The sequence below is a fragment of the Gastrolobium bilobum genome, unplaced genomic scaffold (genome assembly GCF_033153095.1).
Source record: "Gastrolobium bilobum isolate Gb01-03AN ecotype WA unplaced genomic scaffold, APGP_CSIRO_Gbil_v1 utg2408, whole genome shotgun sequence".
Taxonomy (NCBI): domain Eukaryota; kingdom Viridiplantae; phylum Streptophyta; class Magnoliopsida; order Fabales; family Fabaceae; genus Gastrolobium; species Gastrolobium bilobum.
In genome coordinates, this window is record NW_026899693.1 from 481,968 (window position 1) to 500,626 (window position 18,659).

The 18,659-nt window shown below is 31.3% G+C and overlaps 1 protein-coding gene across 1 annotated transcript; it reads left to right on the forward strand.

Annotated features, from left to right (window-relative positions):
• The first annotated feature begins 13,663 nt into the window (after window positions 1–13,663).
• Window positions 13,664–16,023, forward strand: LOC133292616 (uncharacterized). Its single transcript, XM_061491040.1, is given in 4 exon segments — window positions 13,664–14,037; window positions 14,166–15,086; window positions 15,174–15,570; window positions 15,658–16,023. Coding segments are annotated over 4 exon segments (2,058 nt in total).
• Window positions 16,024–18,659: the final 2,636 nt, after the last annotated feature.

Below are 18,659 nucleotides of genomic sequence, written 5' to 3' on the forward strand. Positions count from 1 at the left end.
CTCAGTAATTTTATGTTTTACTTATGATATATATTAAAGAGAAAAGTTATATTTATATTTTTTTTCTTTTACAATTAATTATTGGATCGAGATCAAATCAATAGTTATAAATTGATATTAAATAAGAGTCATTAATTTGATTTTAATCCAACAACCATGAAAATAATTGTTAGAGATTATAGAAAAAAATTATAAATATAACAACTCTGCGTCAAAAGGAAATTGTTTGATGTCTTCAATTTCTATCCCCATTTCTCCATTATTTTTTCCCTCCGCTTCCTTTGACATCTCCGCAGTACATTCCCTGAGTCATACATCAGGGTGGGAGTCTGCCCTAGGTTTAGTAAAATTTAATATATATAAAAAAAGGTGCATATTTTCTTATGTTGTAGGATAGTAGGAGAGAAAAAAAGTAGAGATAAGTTAAATGTGGGTCCCACATTTTAAATTAAAAAAGAAAAGAAAAATTAATTGGCACGGAAAACGAATTTGTGTAGGAAAAAGTTCTTATCTCATGTAGATGGAGATAATGATTTCCCATAAAAAAAGGGATTGTAGTTTGTACTTTAACATACGCACAAAAATTTCTTACACACACAACATTTTATATGATATGCACCTTTTAAAGCAAAAAAAAAAAAAAAAAAAGACTAAGGCACACAAAACGAATCTCTATAACATTACACAATCACTTTTCCTACAACATAACTCTTATAAAACTCAAAATATATATATATAATAATGGAAAATTGTTTGAAATAATTATTTTGAGCAAAATCAATTTGTTTGCATTTTGTTCTATTTAACATTTTTTCACAGTTACTCTTCCACTTTTTTAAAAAAACATAAAAATAATCAGCAATTAGAACAGTTGAAGTATGATGAAATTGAGAGGGACATTCCAGGAAAAATAAAGTATTCCTCTAAAATTAACAATTAACATTTTGCAACTTTTACAATTGTGAATAAAAATAATAATAAGTTAAAAAAAGAAAAAGAAAAAGGTTTGGAAAAGTGACTGCGCAACTGAAGTGTGTTCGGTTTTGGACCAAATAGAAATGATGGGTTCAGTTACACTCATTCACAATCTATCTTCTCCATTCGTCTTTTTATATTTTTCTAAACTACCTTGAGTTACACTCTTTGAATCAATCCCTTCAAAAATACTCACCCCTTCTCTCTCTCTCTCTCTCCAAAAAAATCTGTTAAAAAGGGAGACAGTGTGTGTGGTAGTGCAGTGGTGCTGCTACCATTTATCCTTTACTTCTTTAACTAGCTTGGGTTGCACTCTTTGAATCCCTTTCTTCTAAAAGACCTATTCTTCTTCTTCAAACGAAAGGCAAAAAGATCATGATAATTGGTTCAAAACCCAATTAATATTTCCACAAATCAAATGTTAGGCTTAATAGCAGTCAATCATCCCAAAAATCGCAGCCTTCAAAGTTTGTTGAAAAAACAATTCCGATATATATATATATATATATATATGGACATGGAAATTCACTTACCACCAATTAAGTTTATCACTTCTTACTGCTAAATTTTAACCGTTAATTTTCATAAATTGACTGATTATAATTTATTGAATGACACTTATTAATTAATTATTAATTTTAAATAAATTATAATCATCGGATTGATAAAAATCAACGGTTAAGATTAATAGTAAAAAATTATAAACTTAATTAATTGATTGTAAGTATATCTTGTCCTGATACACACACACATATATATATATATATATATATATATATATATATATATAAGAGTAAATTCAACGTATTAATCAATACATCAGAAATAATTCAATTTCAAAATAGCCTAACACACTATTTATGAAAGCAAGCCCACCTTTCCTAACGTGTTTTGGATTTGACCATTTTGACAGAACAATGTTTGACCCTTTTATGTTCTTGTATTTTATTTTTTATTTTTTTGGGTGATTAGTTATTTTCTTTTATATATACGTAGTCCGTATATAATATGTTAATTTCTCCAGATACGGCGACATGTCAAAGGTGGAAAATCTTTTAACAATATTTTTTGCATACTCTTAAAATAAAAACAAACTTAAAACCACATATTTAAAATAGGTACGTTAGTTTTTACGTACCTTAATTTAAGTTATTTTATTCTTGATTAATATAAAAAGAAAGTTTACATAAAATTTCAATCATTATAATTTTTTATTTATTGTAACTTTTTATTTAGATATTAGTTCTTATATTCTTATTTATTTAAATATTAATTTTGAAGAGGCTAATATATTGATTAATAAAAATATATAAAGACCCAATTATATATGAAAAATTGAAACTAAAATCTTAAAAAATCGAGCAACAAAAGCACAAATAAGTGAAAAATATAAAAACTGATACCTTAGTAGTAAGATCAAAACTTAAATAATTGAAACATGAAGATTAATATTAAAAAAATTATTAAAAAATACCATTGAGATTTTTAAAGTTTCTGAATGACTGTTGAAAATTGTACAGAGTGTTGTATACATTATTTAAGTAACAATTATCTATTTTTTTTATAAGTAATGGCTGGCATCTTCTTTAGATTTGGAGGCTAGTATTAATTCCATATGATGTGAAATAAAAATGAAAATTGAGATGAAGCCAAAGACAATGACAGAGTGTGCGTGGTTATAATTTTATCTACTTTCTATGGATATGTTTCAACACGCTTTATACGCACGAATACAACTGTTTTATACTTTTTGACTTCACATGGCAAATACAGTTCATTTGACATGAGCAACTTTCGCGTTTCGTTTCGTTCTTTTATACGATGCAATTTTTTTGTCATTTGACAATTGAATTAATAGGTAACACCTCTGAATAAAGTAAATACATAAAAAAAATCGTCGACTGTGTAGAGGAAGATCCCGAACGTGAACTTGCACCGACGCTCTTCTTACTAAGTCACAAGTCTCTAATTAAAGTCACCTCACTTCTATAACTAATTGCGAATGTATCGAACTTGAATAACGACGTGATTGAATGTATTATTTCAAAACGACGTGATTCAATTGGTTTTTACATTTTTATAAAATAAAATAGTAATCATTAATCAACTTGCTTCCCTAAATTAATTCTCCTATTTTGTCGGTACAAGGAGCAAAATGCTCTAGTACTTGTACGAATTGAAAATCGCACATGGGTTTGTATCCTTACTTTGGGGGCATGTATGATATATATATATATATATATATATAAACAAAGATTTAAGGTTTATACACTTACACTTCTTTTATTCTACATGAGATAAATTAAATTCCTATAGACATAACGGGAGTATGTCTCGTTTATATTTTCTTTCTTTCTTCAATTATTTGTCAATTTTATTTATAATTTTGTTTCAGCGACATGAAATTACTCATTTTCAGTGACATAAAAAAAAGATTTCTCAAGATTTAATGCCGAAACATCCCTAAAAAGAAAGAGTTCAGTGAATGTCCTTTAAAAGAACATAAGTTATGTTCTTTTAGTGACTTACACAAAATTTAATTAGTAAAATTTTGTATAAATCTGAAAAGTTAACTTTTTTTCACTTTACACGTCAGCGATGTGACTGGAAGCTGGGGAGAGAAAAAAAAAATAACTTTTTAGATTTACACAAAATCTTACCGATCAGACTTTATATAAATCACATAAAAAGACACAAATTTTATCCATACTTCTTTTTCCCAAAAAGAAAACATGTAATACTGATACGATTACATATGATTATGCATATCAATCATATCAAATAAATCACAAAAGAATATAATTAGGTAGTTAAAGTTTGAGAAAAAAAATTCAAAAAAAAAAATTAACTATGCATGCTAGATACATGTATACCCTCCCAAATTGTAAATACTTAATACAAAGCTTCAGATTTCGGTTTTTTTTTTCCTTCAAATTTTAACAATTCATTATGCAATTTCAAAACTTCTTCTAAAATAACATCTTCTAAATTTAAACATTTAACCCTGCTGGTAAAATTTGTGTGTAATCCATTTTCACTTCAATCAATCATTGTTTGGTTTTAGATTTTCATTCAAAAACTGTGTAATTAACTTGTAAGTAAATATAATTTCTCCTTATTTGTATATAATATTCAAGTGCTTTTGGATTGCTTGGTCGTATCTCTTGAATAAGTAAGTCTGATTTTATTATAAATTTTTTTATTTTCAGCTCAACACTCACGTGATACTTAGCTCATGAACCAGGCCAAAAGGATTATTATTCAATGAATTGCATTTTTCTTAGTGGATAGTTTTGATTCTTTTGAAGATTGAGCACGTCATACTCAATAAGAAATAACGTTCCAACTTTTATTTTCTTTTTTTGAGGTATCCGGTCCATAATCAGAGATAAAAATATTTAAGTCTCTTCTAAAAAATGACATGTGGGAATCGAACTTTTTCATGTTCGTTACTCAACTCTCATTGCTACCAACTGAACTATTTGCCTTTGGTATAAGTTTTAACTTCAGAACATATAAAAATTTAGGATTATATTTATCTCATTTTACATAAGAGAAACAATTTTTCTACACATTCAAAAAAAGAGTAGGTCCCACCACTTTTTCTTTTCTTTTCTCTTACCTGTGAGTCTCATTTATAATTTTATTTATATAACATTAATTAATTATTTTTCGCGACAACATAAAAAAAATATTTCCCAAAAATTTATAATTGGAATAATTTGACAAAAATGTCATTGAAGTGAATTGTGTTATCTTCATTCCTCGGCAAAACCATCAACCAAAAAGGTATGTACATCATTATAAAAAGTAAAGGTATTTCAAAGGTATTTCTTCAATAACTTTAAATACTTTTAATATATTCTCAATTACCATTAAATCTTTATACTAATATAAATAAGACATCATAATACATACGTGTCAATATTATCCCGTATGTATCTGCGTATGAATGAGCGGGAATTGAGGGACAAAGCGTAACAGATATATACCTTAATTAATCTTACCTTCCATGTTCCGGTGGGTCTAGCTTTGCATGTTCGAAGCGTCGGTCCACACGTTGATCAACGTGGCGAATGTGGACTACCACAGCTACTGTGGAGCCCACCCACGGAATCACCACCACTCCAGTTGGTTCGTGTGTGTCAGTGTGTTTGCGCGTGCTTGTTCAGCAGGAGCACGTGAAGTGTAGCCTGCTCACGTGACCTTTGCCACCTCCATTTTGGCCATCGCTTCTGATTCGTCACTCTGTGTCACTATAGCCTATGACATCCTGACACGTGTCGATGCTGACTTTTGCGTCAAAGCAAGTAATAAGTGCCCTCTCTTTTGTTATTTATCTTTTACATTAGTACTATGATATTTTTATTTATTTTTTTATAACATATGATATCTTTTTCTTTGTTACGTTACGGTATTGAAATATTTGGATGCACCATATGGTGATGGGGCCCAAGTTGCTAGCGCCGTACCCAAACAAGGTCCGCGACAAAATGTGAAATCTCAGGGACTTTTGTGGGTCATGCCAATACCTGCCCCACAAATTAGTCCTTAATTGAGGACAACCGTTATGACTTAAAATAATTATCTTTTAAATTGTTAACATAGAACATATCTGATGATGGAAAAAATATAAAGAGGATAGGATTACTGAAAAAATTGGTAATCTCTTTTACAAGAAAACAAAATCTTTCTTTTTTATTCATATTTTTTTCTCCTTTTTCTTTTTTAACCTTCCCATTGAGAAGGAAGTACCAAGTGAGTGGTGCACCCAGAGCTTTCAAATTCCCCTTTATGATGACACTAAATTCCTATGAATAATAGAAGTAAACATTGACAATTTTCTCATCCCTCTTTAATCTTTAAACATGATAAGTTCTTTGATATTTTTAAGTAATAATTTAACCTTCGAGTAATTTATGATAAATTTGATTATAATTCATTGTTAGTGTAAACTATTTTTTTTACATTATTATAATAATAGATTATTTTTCCTTAGTCTCTTCTTGCATTTATATGGGCTTATCAATCACTAACCCTAATTAATTTGTGATAAAGATGATGACGACAATGTTGATGTTAATTATATAAAAATGTGTAATGTTAATAAAGTTCACTTGATTTTGATACCAATTCTCTTGATCAATGTTTTATTCAACGAAATTTTGTGACATTTTTATATAATAAGTACACTTCTGCAATCACGATTCACGACAGAATGAATCGTGTGTGGGTTATTCTTGAACACGTTAATTTTTAAATGACGTTTGGTCTATAATTTTTATTTTTGGTAAATATTCGGTCTAGAATTAATTTACAGGAAAAAAAAAACATTTAGGAAGCTGCTTGGTTACGAGAAAAGCATAAGATGTTTTCTACCAAAAAATAATAATAACAATATGCTAACAATGACTCAGCCATTCAGGCGTGTACAGCTCACGAGCTGAGTGCAGTGTGATGAAAACTTGAAACAAACGCGACAATGGAGAAACAACGAGTTGAGAGAGAGAGAGCATAATTTTGAATGTATCTTGACTAATGATAATTACTATTTTAATGTTAAATGATTGGACTGGGGTCAAGTTTTCAGTATATACATTTATGGGATATATTTTTCTTATGTTGTAAAAAAAAATTATCTCATGTTGTAGAAATAAAAGTATAAGTGAGACCCACAGGTAAAAGGAGAGAAAAAAAAAAAGTAGAACTCAATCCCTTTTTGTGTGTGTAGAAAAGTTGTTTATCTTATGTAAAATTTGATAAACATAACCCTACATTTATTAGAATCCCGAAACACACAAGATTTCTTAGTTCCCCTCTTTAATTTATTCTTCTATCTTTTTGTCTGCATAAAATTTCTATCCAAGTGGACAATGATTAGTTGACACCTCATGTATTGTCTATCCAAAATTCCAAATTAGCCATTTCTTCATTGAGGCATTGTATAATCTGAAATCTGAATAGTATACATTTACATACAACATAATTGATTTTTATTTTCATTTTTTAATTAAGGACGGCCAAGCCCATGTCAAAGTAAAAACTAACTAAAACAATGAATAGAAGGGGCTGAATATTGTAGCCAAGTCTGCAACATACCACCGCTGAAGTTCTTATGGCATGATTCGGTGAAATTGGTTTCCTTGCACAGTACTCATAGTATATTGTTATAATTAATTTTAAATTAGTTATATTTATAAATAAGGAGTTTAATTTGGAAAATATGTATTGTTTCGTCATCAAATGAATGTGTCATTTCGCTGTCGAATGAAATAGTAACCTTATACTTTTTTATAAATAAATGAGGAATCAATATTTTCATACATGAGATTTCTCTATTAATTTTTTTTACATTTTTTTGCGTTTACATCCTTTTACTACAATGTGATTGATTAAACATAGATTGAGTTTTTTTTTTTTGGTAAACAACATAGGTTGAGTTTAATAGTGTTGTTCTACGTGGAAGTTTCACCACAGAAACAGAGATAATTCATTATATCATATGAGACAATTATTTATGAATCTTGAACATCATAGATAAGACAAATTAACCTAAGAAAATAATCAAACACTTGACTCAGATTTTTCTTCTTGCTTTTATATATTTTTGTACTTCATGTTATTTCATTTTATGATTTCTTGATAGAAAGGACAAATTGTCTCAAGTATTCTGTTATGGACCGGATCCATATTCTAACAATCCTATTACTAACAAGATTGAATAGGTATATCACAACCTAATTTAGAGAGGATCAAGAAATAAGATCTCTATCCCTATCAATCAAGACAGATTTCATATCAACTGGGAGATCTCAAAGGTCTAAGCCTATGAAGGTAATCCTTATAAATAAAAGACTAAAGACCTACACACTTTTGACCTATTTACTATTACCATTAACATTGTGCACACACTCACGTCTTGGCTACATGCGCACTGCGCAATGATTGAAGTATTGGCTATAAGCCAGTCTCTGATATCTACCTTCTAGATATCTCTCAGCGTATACTCTTGAGGTATTTCTATATTGTTCATTAGTACTGAACAAATACAATATCAAATATTAATTTCGGATTTTTCCTTGTTACTTTTTTATATTTCCGTATGCTTTAATTTTATATTATTTCATTTTTTAATTTTTTTTGTGCATTTAATGAAACCACATGTGTTATTGAAATAATTCCTTAAATACAAATTACCCTCTCGTGATTATTTTGTAGTATTTTTCATAACACATATCTAACTAGAAATGTTTGAACCCATAACGTGTAGTTAAGACTCCTCGTGCAAGCACATACATCAAAGCATTGCTCTTATCTTGGATCATACCGATTCCTCCCAGAATCTTAGGTTGACCGACGTTATCCTAAGCTACTAAATGAATGCGACGTTGGGATTCGATTTGTATCACCCTTTATAAATCTTCGTTCCCGTTTCTGCTACATCATCACATATTGTTTTCGAAAATAAAAAGTGTTGCATACGAAATTAACATAGGGGTGTCTGTGTGAACACCTGGAGATGAGCGAATGCTTCAGACAATAGCTATTGGTAATGCTCGGTGTGATAGATAGTTCCCTTCTCATTGTGCTAGCTTATTTTAAGGCCTTGGTGCAATTGAGAGGGTCTAAGATGATCTAGAGTTAAAATCTCGCAGATGGTGATCACTGATCAGGGTGTAATGGCGGTGACCAATAAATCGTGGGTGCAACCCTCTGACTCGGGTTAAGAGGCTATTACAAAATTTTACTTGTTAATCGGCTAACGGCTTAACTGCCTATGACTTTTCTCGGTACCCTAGGTCAAGTGGTGGAACATCGAATCATCGATCAAAATGCCTTTTTTTTTTTTTTTTTTTCAAAAATTTTACCCAAATATCATGTGAAGAGTATTTTTTATCAGATTATCACGTGATGAAATTCGCTACGACTAATAACAAATTACATTCGTCATTAATTTTGTGACACGTGACATACTTTTGCAGAAAAAAATTGACTGGACTAAATTCGCTATCAGTGATAGCGAATTTGGTATTCAATATTGCCACATGTCACGAAATCATTAATCTTACGACACGTGATAATATGATAAAAAGTACTATTCGTGTCACATTTGGATAAAAAAATTATCATAAAATAACACTTTGATCACTGTTTCTCAACTCTCAAGTGATCTTTTGGGAAACTGGAAGCCCTTAGTTCAGGAAATTTCCCTTAAACAAAATCCATTCATTTTCATTTTTTTTAAATATAATTATACATCTTTTAAAGTTTACTTGTTTAATGCTTTCAATATAATTTAATTTGTAGGCTGTAACCGAAGATGGGATGATCAATTTTTTTTATTTTTTATTTTACCTTCTTGAAAGATTGGTAAATTGATTCAGCTTAACTTGTTATTTTTTGTTTTATTTAAGGGTTTGTTTTTTCTGCTATTACTGCAGATATATGTAGTAAACTCAATACGACGTCGTTTTGGGACGAAAATCATGATATTTTTGTAATTTTAATTTATTTCAGGGTGATAATAATCTTTATATTTAAATTTTTTAAGTTTTCAATACCAAAATAATGTCGTTTTGAGAATAAATACAGATAACTTATCTGTATTAACTGCAAACAAGTTATAATCTGTCATTTTTAAGCAAGTTAGCATTATCAACCTATATTTATTTATTTTTTATCGTTTTCTATTTTTTTAAGTGAGTTATCCACCAAAATGAGATGGGTTGACATTCCAACCCATTTTCTAAATTGGTCAACCCACTGAGCCTCACTTTTAGGTTGGTCTACAGTATGTTGGGTAAGTTAACTTCCATTATCACTTTATAATTATATATGTTAGAATTCTACGGATTTAATTATATTTAAAAGTAATTACAGAATGAAATGAAATAATAGAGATTACTCATTCTTTTAAGCATTGTCAAGCTTATTGAGATAAACTGTCAGAAAATTTGGAAAATAATAGTTGACCAACATTTTTCTTTATAAGAGAACATAATGAAGTAACTAATATTTTCATAATAATAGTAGATCAATATTTTCATTACAAAGATTTTCTACATTGAATAAATATAATTTTTTAATTTTTCAATTTGGGGGAATATTGGGTTATGAACTGTGACTCTACAGAGTACAGACTACAAGTACTTATTATTGAGCCGTTACTAGTTGGCAGGCTTTTCAGCAAATATTGGTTGTAAGTCACGTGCGTGCATGATCTGGTACTACTTCTTGGAATTGGAACTGAAAAAACCACACTGGGCCCCACAAAATCGTAAAGAGATTTCACTTCACAATGTACTATCCTGCTCCGCACCGCAGGCTAATAATTTCACCTTCCAAGACACGATTTCTTTTTTTTAAATATTACAGGAATACCGAATTCAGTACCTGAGACGTGCCACGTCATCCGTTTTTTAATTGGGAAGTTAAAAAAAAAATAATCCAGTGATAATGATAGCACGTACAAAGGAACAAAGCGCACCGCTTCAAATATTATTATTATTTATTAATTTATTGATAGATTAAAAAATTATTGAAGCATAAAAAATAAAAAGAAAATGACCGGGAATAAATATGGCGTGTCGGTGCCGACAGTTAAGGCACCGACAAGTTAACCGGAAATAAGAGGTTGATTACCGGTTAAGCAAGGGAAGCGCAAGCGAAGCTGAATCCCACGTATTTGTCGTCGGTGGGTATTGTTTTGACTTTCTTGTGAATCCGTTTTCCCAACGGGTTTTCGTTATTATGCAGATTTTCTCAATAAAATGATAAAGCTAACACTAATAATAATAATATAGTAAGACAAATATGTATTAAAGCTCCCGTATTTAAGGCATACTTTAATACGGGGCTATAGCCCCTCTTGTGTATCCCAAAAAAGGCATACTTTAATAAATTCATGAGAATTATGTTTATTATTGTTAAGGGATAGGTTATTTTTAATTTTTCTACCTTTGCCTATTTCTCTAAGCACTTTTAAATTATAATCTCATCAAATGGTGGAGATTTACGAAATAAAATAAATCACTTTTTTCTTTCTTTCTCCTCTTTGACTCCCACACTCTTTCTCTTTATCAATTTGTGTAATTTACAACCTGAATTTATATTTGAATTTAATTCAATGCAATGAGTAATTGCATGATAGTTCTGCTGGATGAGTATAATTTTTAAAATTTCTTAAATTTGATATAATTGAACACGGTAGAAACCACAAAAATACAAAAAAATAAATGAAAACCACGAATAATCCCTTCCAATGAATTAATCCACGATTACCATAATGTTTCTATTTTGCTGTTGAAATTTGAAATCCAATCAATTTATCTTCTTCTTATTACCTTGTTTTTCACCTTGAAGTGAGAAAATGATCTATGTTCTCTCTACGTTACTCCCAACCACAAGCCTACCTGGTTCCAAAACATAAGGCATCTGAATTTGTTTCTTCTTGACACCTCATTTCAATTTTTTTATGTAAATGCTCATAACAATAGCTGGGTTGGATGAATTGAGCAAAAAGCTTGCACCTTTTTTCGGTGTTGAAGCGTCATTGAGGAGAGAGAATGGGGAGGAAAGAGAAAGAGCGAGAGGCCATGGGAGAGAGAAAGGGGTATAAGAGTATATTTTATATCGTAAATCTTCATCATTGGATGAAATTATAATCTAATGATATTGAAAGAGATAGACAAAATAAAAATAGACAAAATAACCTATACCTATTTCCAAACACAATGCCTATGCTATTATGTTTTGTTTTTTTATGTTTATTATCCTTTTCACATCTTATTAGGTGTGAAACAAATTTTATTTGAACGACCAATTATGCTAATTTTGTAAGTGATTGAATCACAATTAAATTTTACTAATCTTTTTGATCGAGTTTACATTCTAATTATTTTAAAGTAATATGTACGGAAACATCTTAATTTTAATATGAAAAATAATTTTCTTATGTAATAGGAGATAGTTTTCTTATATTGTAAGAAATCGAAATCCGTCAATTTTTATTTTTTATTTTTTTAACAAATGTTGAACCCCATCACTTATTATGTTTATAACATAAAAGAAGCTACCTCGTGTGATATAAGAACAGAGAAACTTTTTATGCAGTTCATGAGTAAACTACTTTATGCAACAACGAAGTTAAGCTCGGAATAAACCAATTTTGTACTACTAGTTCACCGAAACAGTATAAATTTGAAGGTATATCATCAGAAACGCGGAAGCGCATCATACCGATGCGATGAGGAATGAAGAACACCGCTTTGATTACCTGAGATGAAGCAGCGAGCGTGACAGTTTCTCACGTTCTGTTCTCCTCCTCAAGCCTCACGATCTGTAGCAACGCACCACGAACGGTCGCAATTCCGCTCTACGGTTGATCTTCCAGGCTATGACTCAAGGGGATCAGGAAGTCGTGTGGGCAAGGTTGCTAAGATCGAGTGTAAAAACGTAAGATCGACCGATTTTACGATTTTTTTTCTTCCCACGAGTCAAATCGTAAGCTCTATCGTTTTGGTGTCTGATTTTATGAAATCGACGTTAATAATCGTAGACTCGTAAAAACGTGCGTTCTTGCGATTGCAGAAAAATGATGAACAATACGTATTCAGTTCCCTTCCTTCCCACTTTCCACTTCCCGTTCTACAAGGCAAAGCCCATCTGAAAAAAAGCCCACAACACAGTTGAAAAATCACAACTTTGTCTCACACTCTCAGTTAGCTTTTTTATTCTCCCCAAATCGAAAACCCTAAGCTCAAGTTGTGTGACACTGTCGCTGCCGCCGTCTGTGAGTTTCACTGGTGCTGGAGTGTCAAGCTGCTGTGTGCGACTGTGTCTGTGAGTCTCTTAAACTTTGTTGTTTCTGTTTATGTTCAATTTTAGAATATTTTCCTTTGCTGTCAAGTTTCCCTGAATGTCCGTTGATATATAGTTGTGGACCTGTTGGCTGTTGCAAGTTGCAACAAAGATGATAGTCTAATGAAAAACTATATAATCTGATTACTTTTGGGTTCAGGGAGAATTTTTTTGTGTTTGGTTTTTCTTCAAGTAAGAGATAATGATAGTTTGGTTTGGGGTTAAGAGGATATTAGGGAGATAATATCATTTTTTTCTTGAATTTGTTATCTCTTCTTCTTTATTGATAGTCATCGGATTTTTACAGACAATAGTTGGATAAAATGGCACATTGAATTTATTGATCCTTCTTCAAGTAAAAGATAAAAATCTATAAACTGAATTTTTATGGCTGAGTATGCTCATATATATTTGCAGTTATAGTCATTGAAATTGTGGACCGTATTTTGGGACCTTGATATAGTATATGTATGAGTTTACCCGTTGGAAGCAAATGTGTAGTGAGTCTACTAGTGACCATTTGAAACGACCATAAGTTGGTAGAATCTCAACTTCCTTTAAGGCAAAGAAGTTGTATTTGTAACAGACCATAAGCCATGAGTTGGTAGCATCTCAACTTCTTAGAGTTTTTTGTGATCTCACTAATTCCAATTTTGGATGAAAGTAGCGCTGTCAGGACACCTTTTTGGTTGTTCAATAATATCCTTGTATCTTATTCTTCCGCATGAATTATATGTTTCTTAAATTATACCCTGTATTTCACTAACCAACAATTATGTTAATATGTTAATTATTTGCTTATGATTTTTGTCAAAAATCAGCATTGAATATGGCCTCAAGTTATGGTGCTTCTACTAGTAATAATACTCCAGAGTCTCAGACAATTGTTGCCACCAATAAAGGAACAAAAACACATAGGAATGCAGCTGGAAATAGAACTGACATGGGATGGCAGCATGGTATACCACTTGATGAAAGCGGTAGAAAAATACAATGTAAGTATTGTAACAAGATTGTAACCGGAGGGATTTATCGGTTGAAACATCATTTGGCAGGAACCCAAAAGGATGTTGAAGCATGTAAATCTGTTAGTGTTGAAGTTCAAAAGCAAATGTGGGAAATTGTAGTCTCTTTGCAAGAAAGATTATTAAGAAAAACAAGCACACAAGAAGAAGAGCCTAGTGGAAAAAGAAAAGGGGAAGAGCCTATTTTCAAGAAAAGAGGTATAACTCAAACAACCATCAATAGCATCTATAAGAAGAATTTGAGAGAGGAAGCATGTCAAGATTTGGCTTTATTTTTCTACAATAATGCCATTCCATTCAATGTAGTAAAGAGTGATGAATTCATCAAGCATGTGAATCAATTTCAAGACATGGCTTGGGATTTAAGCCACCATCTTACCACGAGGTCAGAGTCAAATATTTAAAGATTCAGTACAATTTGACAATGGAGGCTATTGACGAACATAGAGCTCAATGGAAGAAAACAGGGTGCACATTAATGACTGATGGGTGGACTGACACAAGAAGGAGGACAATCATAAATTTTCTAGTGAATAGCCCTATGGGAACTGTTTTTCTGAAATCTATTGATGCATCTGACATATCCAAGACTGCTGATAAAGTTTTTAAGATGATTGATGATGTTGTTATGGAGGTTGGTGAAGAAAATGTTATGCAAGTTGTGACGGATAATGCAGCAAATTACAAAGCTGCTGGAGAGATGTTGATGGAAAAAAGGGAAAAGTTGTACTGGACACCATGTGCAACACATTGCATTGATCTGATGTTGGAAGATTTTGACAAGAAGATACTAGTTCACCATGAAACAATTCGGAGGGGAAAAAAAATCACAACCTACATTTATTCAAGAACTTCTCTTATTTCTATTTTGCATAAGTTCACTAAAGGAACTGATTTGATAAGACCGGCTATGACTCGTTTTGCCACATCTTATCTAACTTTGGGGTGCTTATATGGAAATAAAGGAGCATTGATAAGAATGTTCACCTCTAATGAATGGAAAACTACCCGGGTTGCAAAGACAAATGATGGAAAGCTTATTGAAGATACTGTTTTGGACAATGGGTTCTGGAAAAATGTTATGACTTGCTTGATAGGTGCTGGTCCTTTAATCAAAGTTCTTCGTATAGTTGATTCGGATGAGAAGCCAGCCATGGGCTTTATTTTTGGGGAAATTAATGAGGCTAAGGAGAAAATTAAATCTAACTTCAAAGGGGTTGAAACAAGGTAATTCAATTTTAGTCTCTGTTTAGTTTGAATTTAAATTTTATAGTCATTGTTTTCTAAACTAATTTCAATTTTTTCATTATTTAGTTATATGCCTATATGGGAAATAATTGATGGAAGATGGGATAGGCAACTCCATAGACCTTTGCATGCTGCAGGCTTCTACCTTAACCCGCGATTTCAATATCAGCCTGGATTCCAACCAAAATATGATGTTAAACGTGCATTATATGCTTGCTTAAATAGGATGGTGGTGGATATTGATACCATATCTACAATTGATGCTCAGTTGGAAGATTTCAAGGCAAAAAGGGTTTTTTTTGGTGATCCAATAGTCAAGGCAGCAATTGAGAAAAAAGCTCCAGCAGAATGGTGGGAGTCTTATGGGGATGATCATCCAGAGCTTCAAAAATTTGCTATCCGTGTATTAAGCTTGACATGTAGTTCTTCTGGGTGCGAGCGAAATTGGAGTGCTTTTGAAAGGGTAAGGTTTCAAGAATATGAAATATGAATTGCATTTCATTTCAACTCTCAAATTTCATGTTAATTACTTTTTTATTTGCTTAATTAGGTGCACACTAAAAGAAGAAACCGTTTGAAGCAAAAGACCATGAATGATGTTGTTTTTGTGATGGTTAATTCAAAATTGGCCAAGAAAAAGGCTTCTAGAAAAACTCCTGCAACTTATAATGTTGAAATTGATGATATTTCATCTGATGAAGAATGGATTATGGAAGATGATGGGAGTGCTTCCCTCATTCAAGAGTTTGATGATTTAGATTTGGAACAAAATGAAGAAGAAGAACACTTGGTTCAACTTCAACCTAATCCTATGGATGATTTGGACTTGGGATTACCAAATTTTGATGAAGAATTGCCTGAAGTTGGAGAAGATGCCATAGAAGATTATGATTATGATTTAAATGACTTGATTTGATAATTTAGATTTGAACTCTTTTGTATTGATGAAGGGGTTTAGTTAGGGCGTGACTTGTATTATTTGAATTTAGTAGTGACTTGGAATTGATGTTGTTGATGCTTTGATGGTTGAGTTTGAACTCTTTTATTTTTTTGGAATTATCTAACTTAAATGTCTAAGTTATTTTCATGCTTAAATTTGATATGATAATTTATGTGATTTTAATATTTTATATGTATAGGTACGATCTTACGATCTGTGTCGATCTTGCGATTTACGATCTTTTTACCCCCTCCCGATCTTAGGTAAGATCTCGATCTTAACAACATTGCGTGTGGGCAACCGTTCAGATGATGAACGTCTGCCTCGTTGTGTTTCTGATGTCTGTAACCCTATGAGGCACTAGAGAGAAAAGAGAGTTTATATACTCTGCCCAATTCAAGACTAACCCTAAGCTTCATGGGTTGAAATTAGTCTTTTGGGCTCACTCTCACTAAAGCTATTGGGCTTAAGTGAAAAGAGCATATTAAACCCAACAAAATTATCGTATATTTTCTTTTCTGGCATGGAAAATTTACTCATGTCATTTATTCCTTTCTTTGATATTCCTCACTCTCAATTTGCGTTTTTTAATAAATGATGTGTTACACGCCACGTAGATTTGAAGCTTTCACTTTAATACTTATTCTTTTTGTATATAATAGGTGTCTGAAGCCATTAGAATTTGTCTAGTGGTGAGAGATTTGAGTATGACGTATTAGATTATGTATTCAATTTCTATCTGTATCTAAAAAAAAGTGTTTCGGAGAGAGTACCTAGACTAAGGGCTTCTGGTCAACACCAGGAACATTACCCGACCCAGTACATCAAGATTAGTTCCATGTAAATAAATTGTCAATCAATTAGGTAACTAAGCACGTCATAGCTCATAGTTAGAAAAATATAAAAGTAATTGATTAGTCTCCATTTTTCAGTTTGAATTGTTGGATGAGATAATTATTTATAATGATATCAAAGTGAGAGTGTGTTAAAGAAATATAACATAATATCATTAAAGCCCATTATATAATAGCTAGAGCTATTGGATTGAATTGATTGCTTATCACCCACCAACAATCTCATTCCAAGTGTTCACATAGGCACTCTTGATTTACTCTAACAAGATTTATGTTACACACGAGTGTATGTACAATATAATATTGTTAAAATAACAAGTTAATGTTATTGCATTCTCTTGGATGTATTTAAGAGTTGATATTATAACCTATCATTTTTAAGGGATTTAATCATACTATAGTAAATGTAGCATTTAAATCACTAGATTTTGAATGATTATTTTTGAGATTTTAAAAAACTTTTAAAAACGGGTTTTCAAATTCCAAAATGATTATTATTTTCAAACATTCTTCATTTAAATTTAATAGTATTTATTAAGTTTTCTCTTTTTAAGAAACTTTTGAAAATATGAAGAGGACTCTGCTCTTTTTTTGACCAAGATAAGAATACATGAATTTAGTTATTCTATTTACACAAAAGGACACAATATATAAGATTGAATTTATATAAATAGATCAAATCTTGAATCTAAAATGACTCAGACCATGTGATAAGTAGGTGTACAGAACAGCACAGTCAAGAACACCAATAACAAAATATTGAAAAATCAAACACTATGTCTATATTCTTGCTTCTATAATAGCCAAGGCAGAAGACAATGTAGCAACGTTAAGATTTGTCACTATATTGTATATAACAAATAACTAATTTATTTTTTAGATATTGAGTATGAAAGTTCTTTGAGCATTATTATTGTTATTATAAAAACTTTGTTGACATAAATTTTCTTCGTTCTTTGGGACTCTTGCGAGTTGCGACATGAAGTGTGGTGGAGGGAAAATAAATGAAGCACGTGATAGTGTCACGTGGGTATACTTTTATATATATGTGAAAAAATCTAATTGGTAAAATAATTTAAAAATAAGCATTTCAATCACCGAATTAAACGCCGAGAATAGTGAGATGAAAGCGATGGTTACATGTGAGCTGAGGAGTAGGACGGTCTCTTTCATATTTTTTTTTAAAATTTTAACCAAAATTGCAATTGTGTTTTTCTGTATAGCCAAAAAAGAAGTTACTATTTTTTTTTTATTACAATAGAAAACACCTCTGAATGCGGACATGTGCCACGTGGGTGCCACAATGAGGTGACACAACGTGGGGACGACGTTGCAAATTTTAAATTTGCATGTGGCGAAATTATTTTGCTACCCTTTGTATTTTAATGATTTTGTAGGTTTAAAAGAAGGGCATTTTGGAAAAGGAAAACAAAGGGGTTGGGGTGTATCCCATTCAAGGGAGCACATCAATGCAACATGGGGGAAAAAAAAAAACAAAGGGGGGGTGTTATGGAGAGTGGCAACCCACTCCTTATCAAAGACATTGGGGACAGACACAACTCCAAAAGGGTTTAAAATAAAAACAATGTATTTATCAATCACAGTCCAATTATGAAAGAGGTCTAGAACAAGGAGATTAGGCTAAAAGTATACGCAACAGTTTTGGTGGGATTATTTTTTGAGATTAATTTAAAAGGTGTCATTTAAGTTACAGCACATAAGTGAGCTTTCAAACTTTGAAATATGGTAGTAGATTAT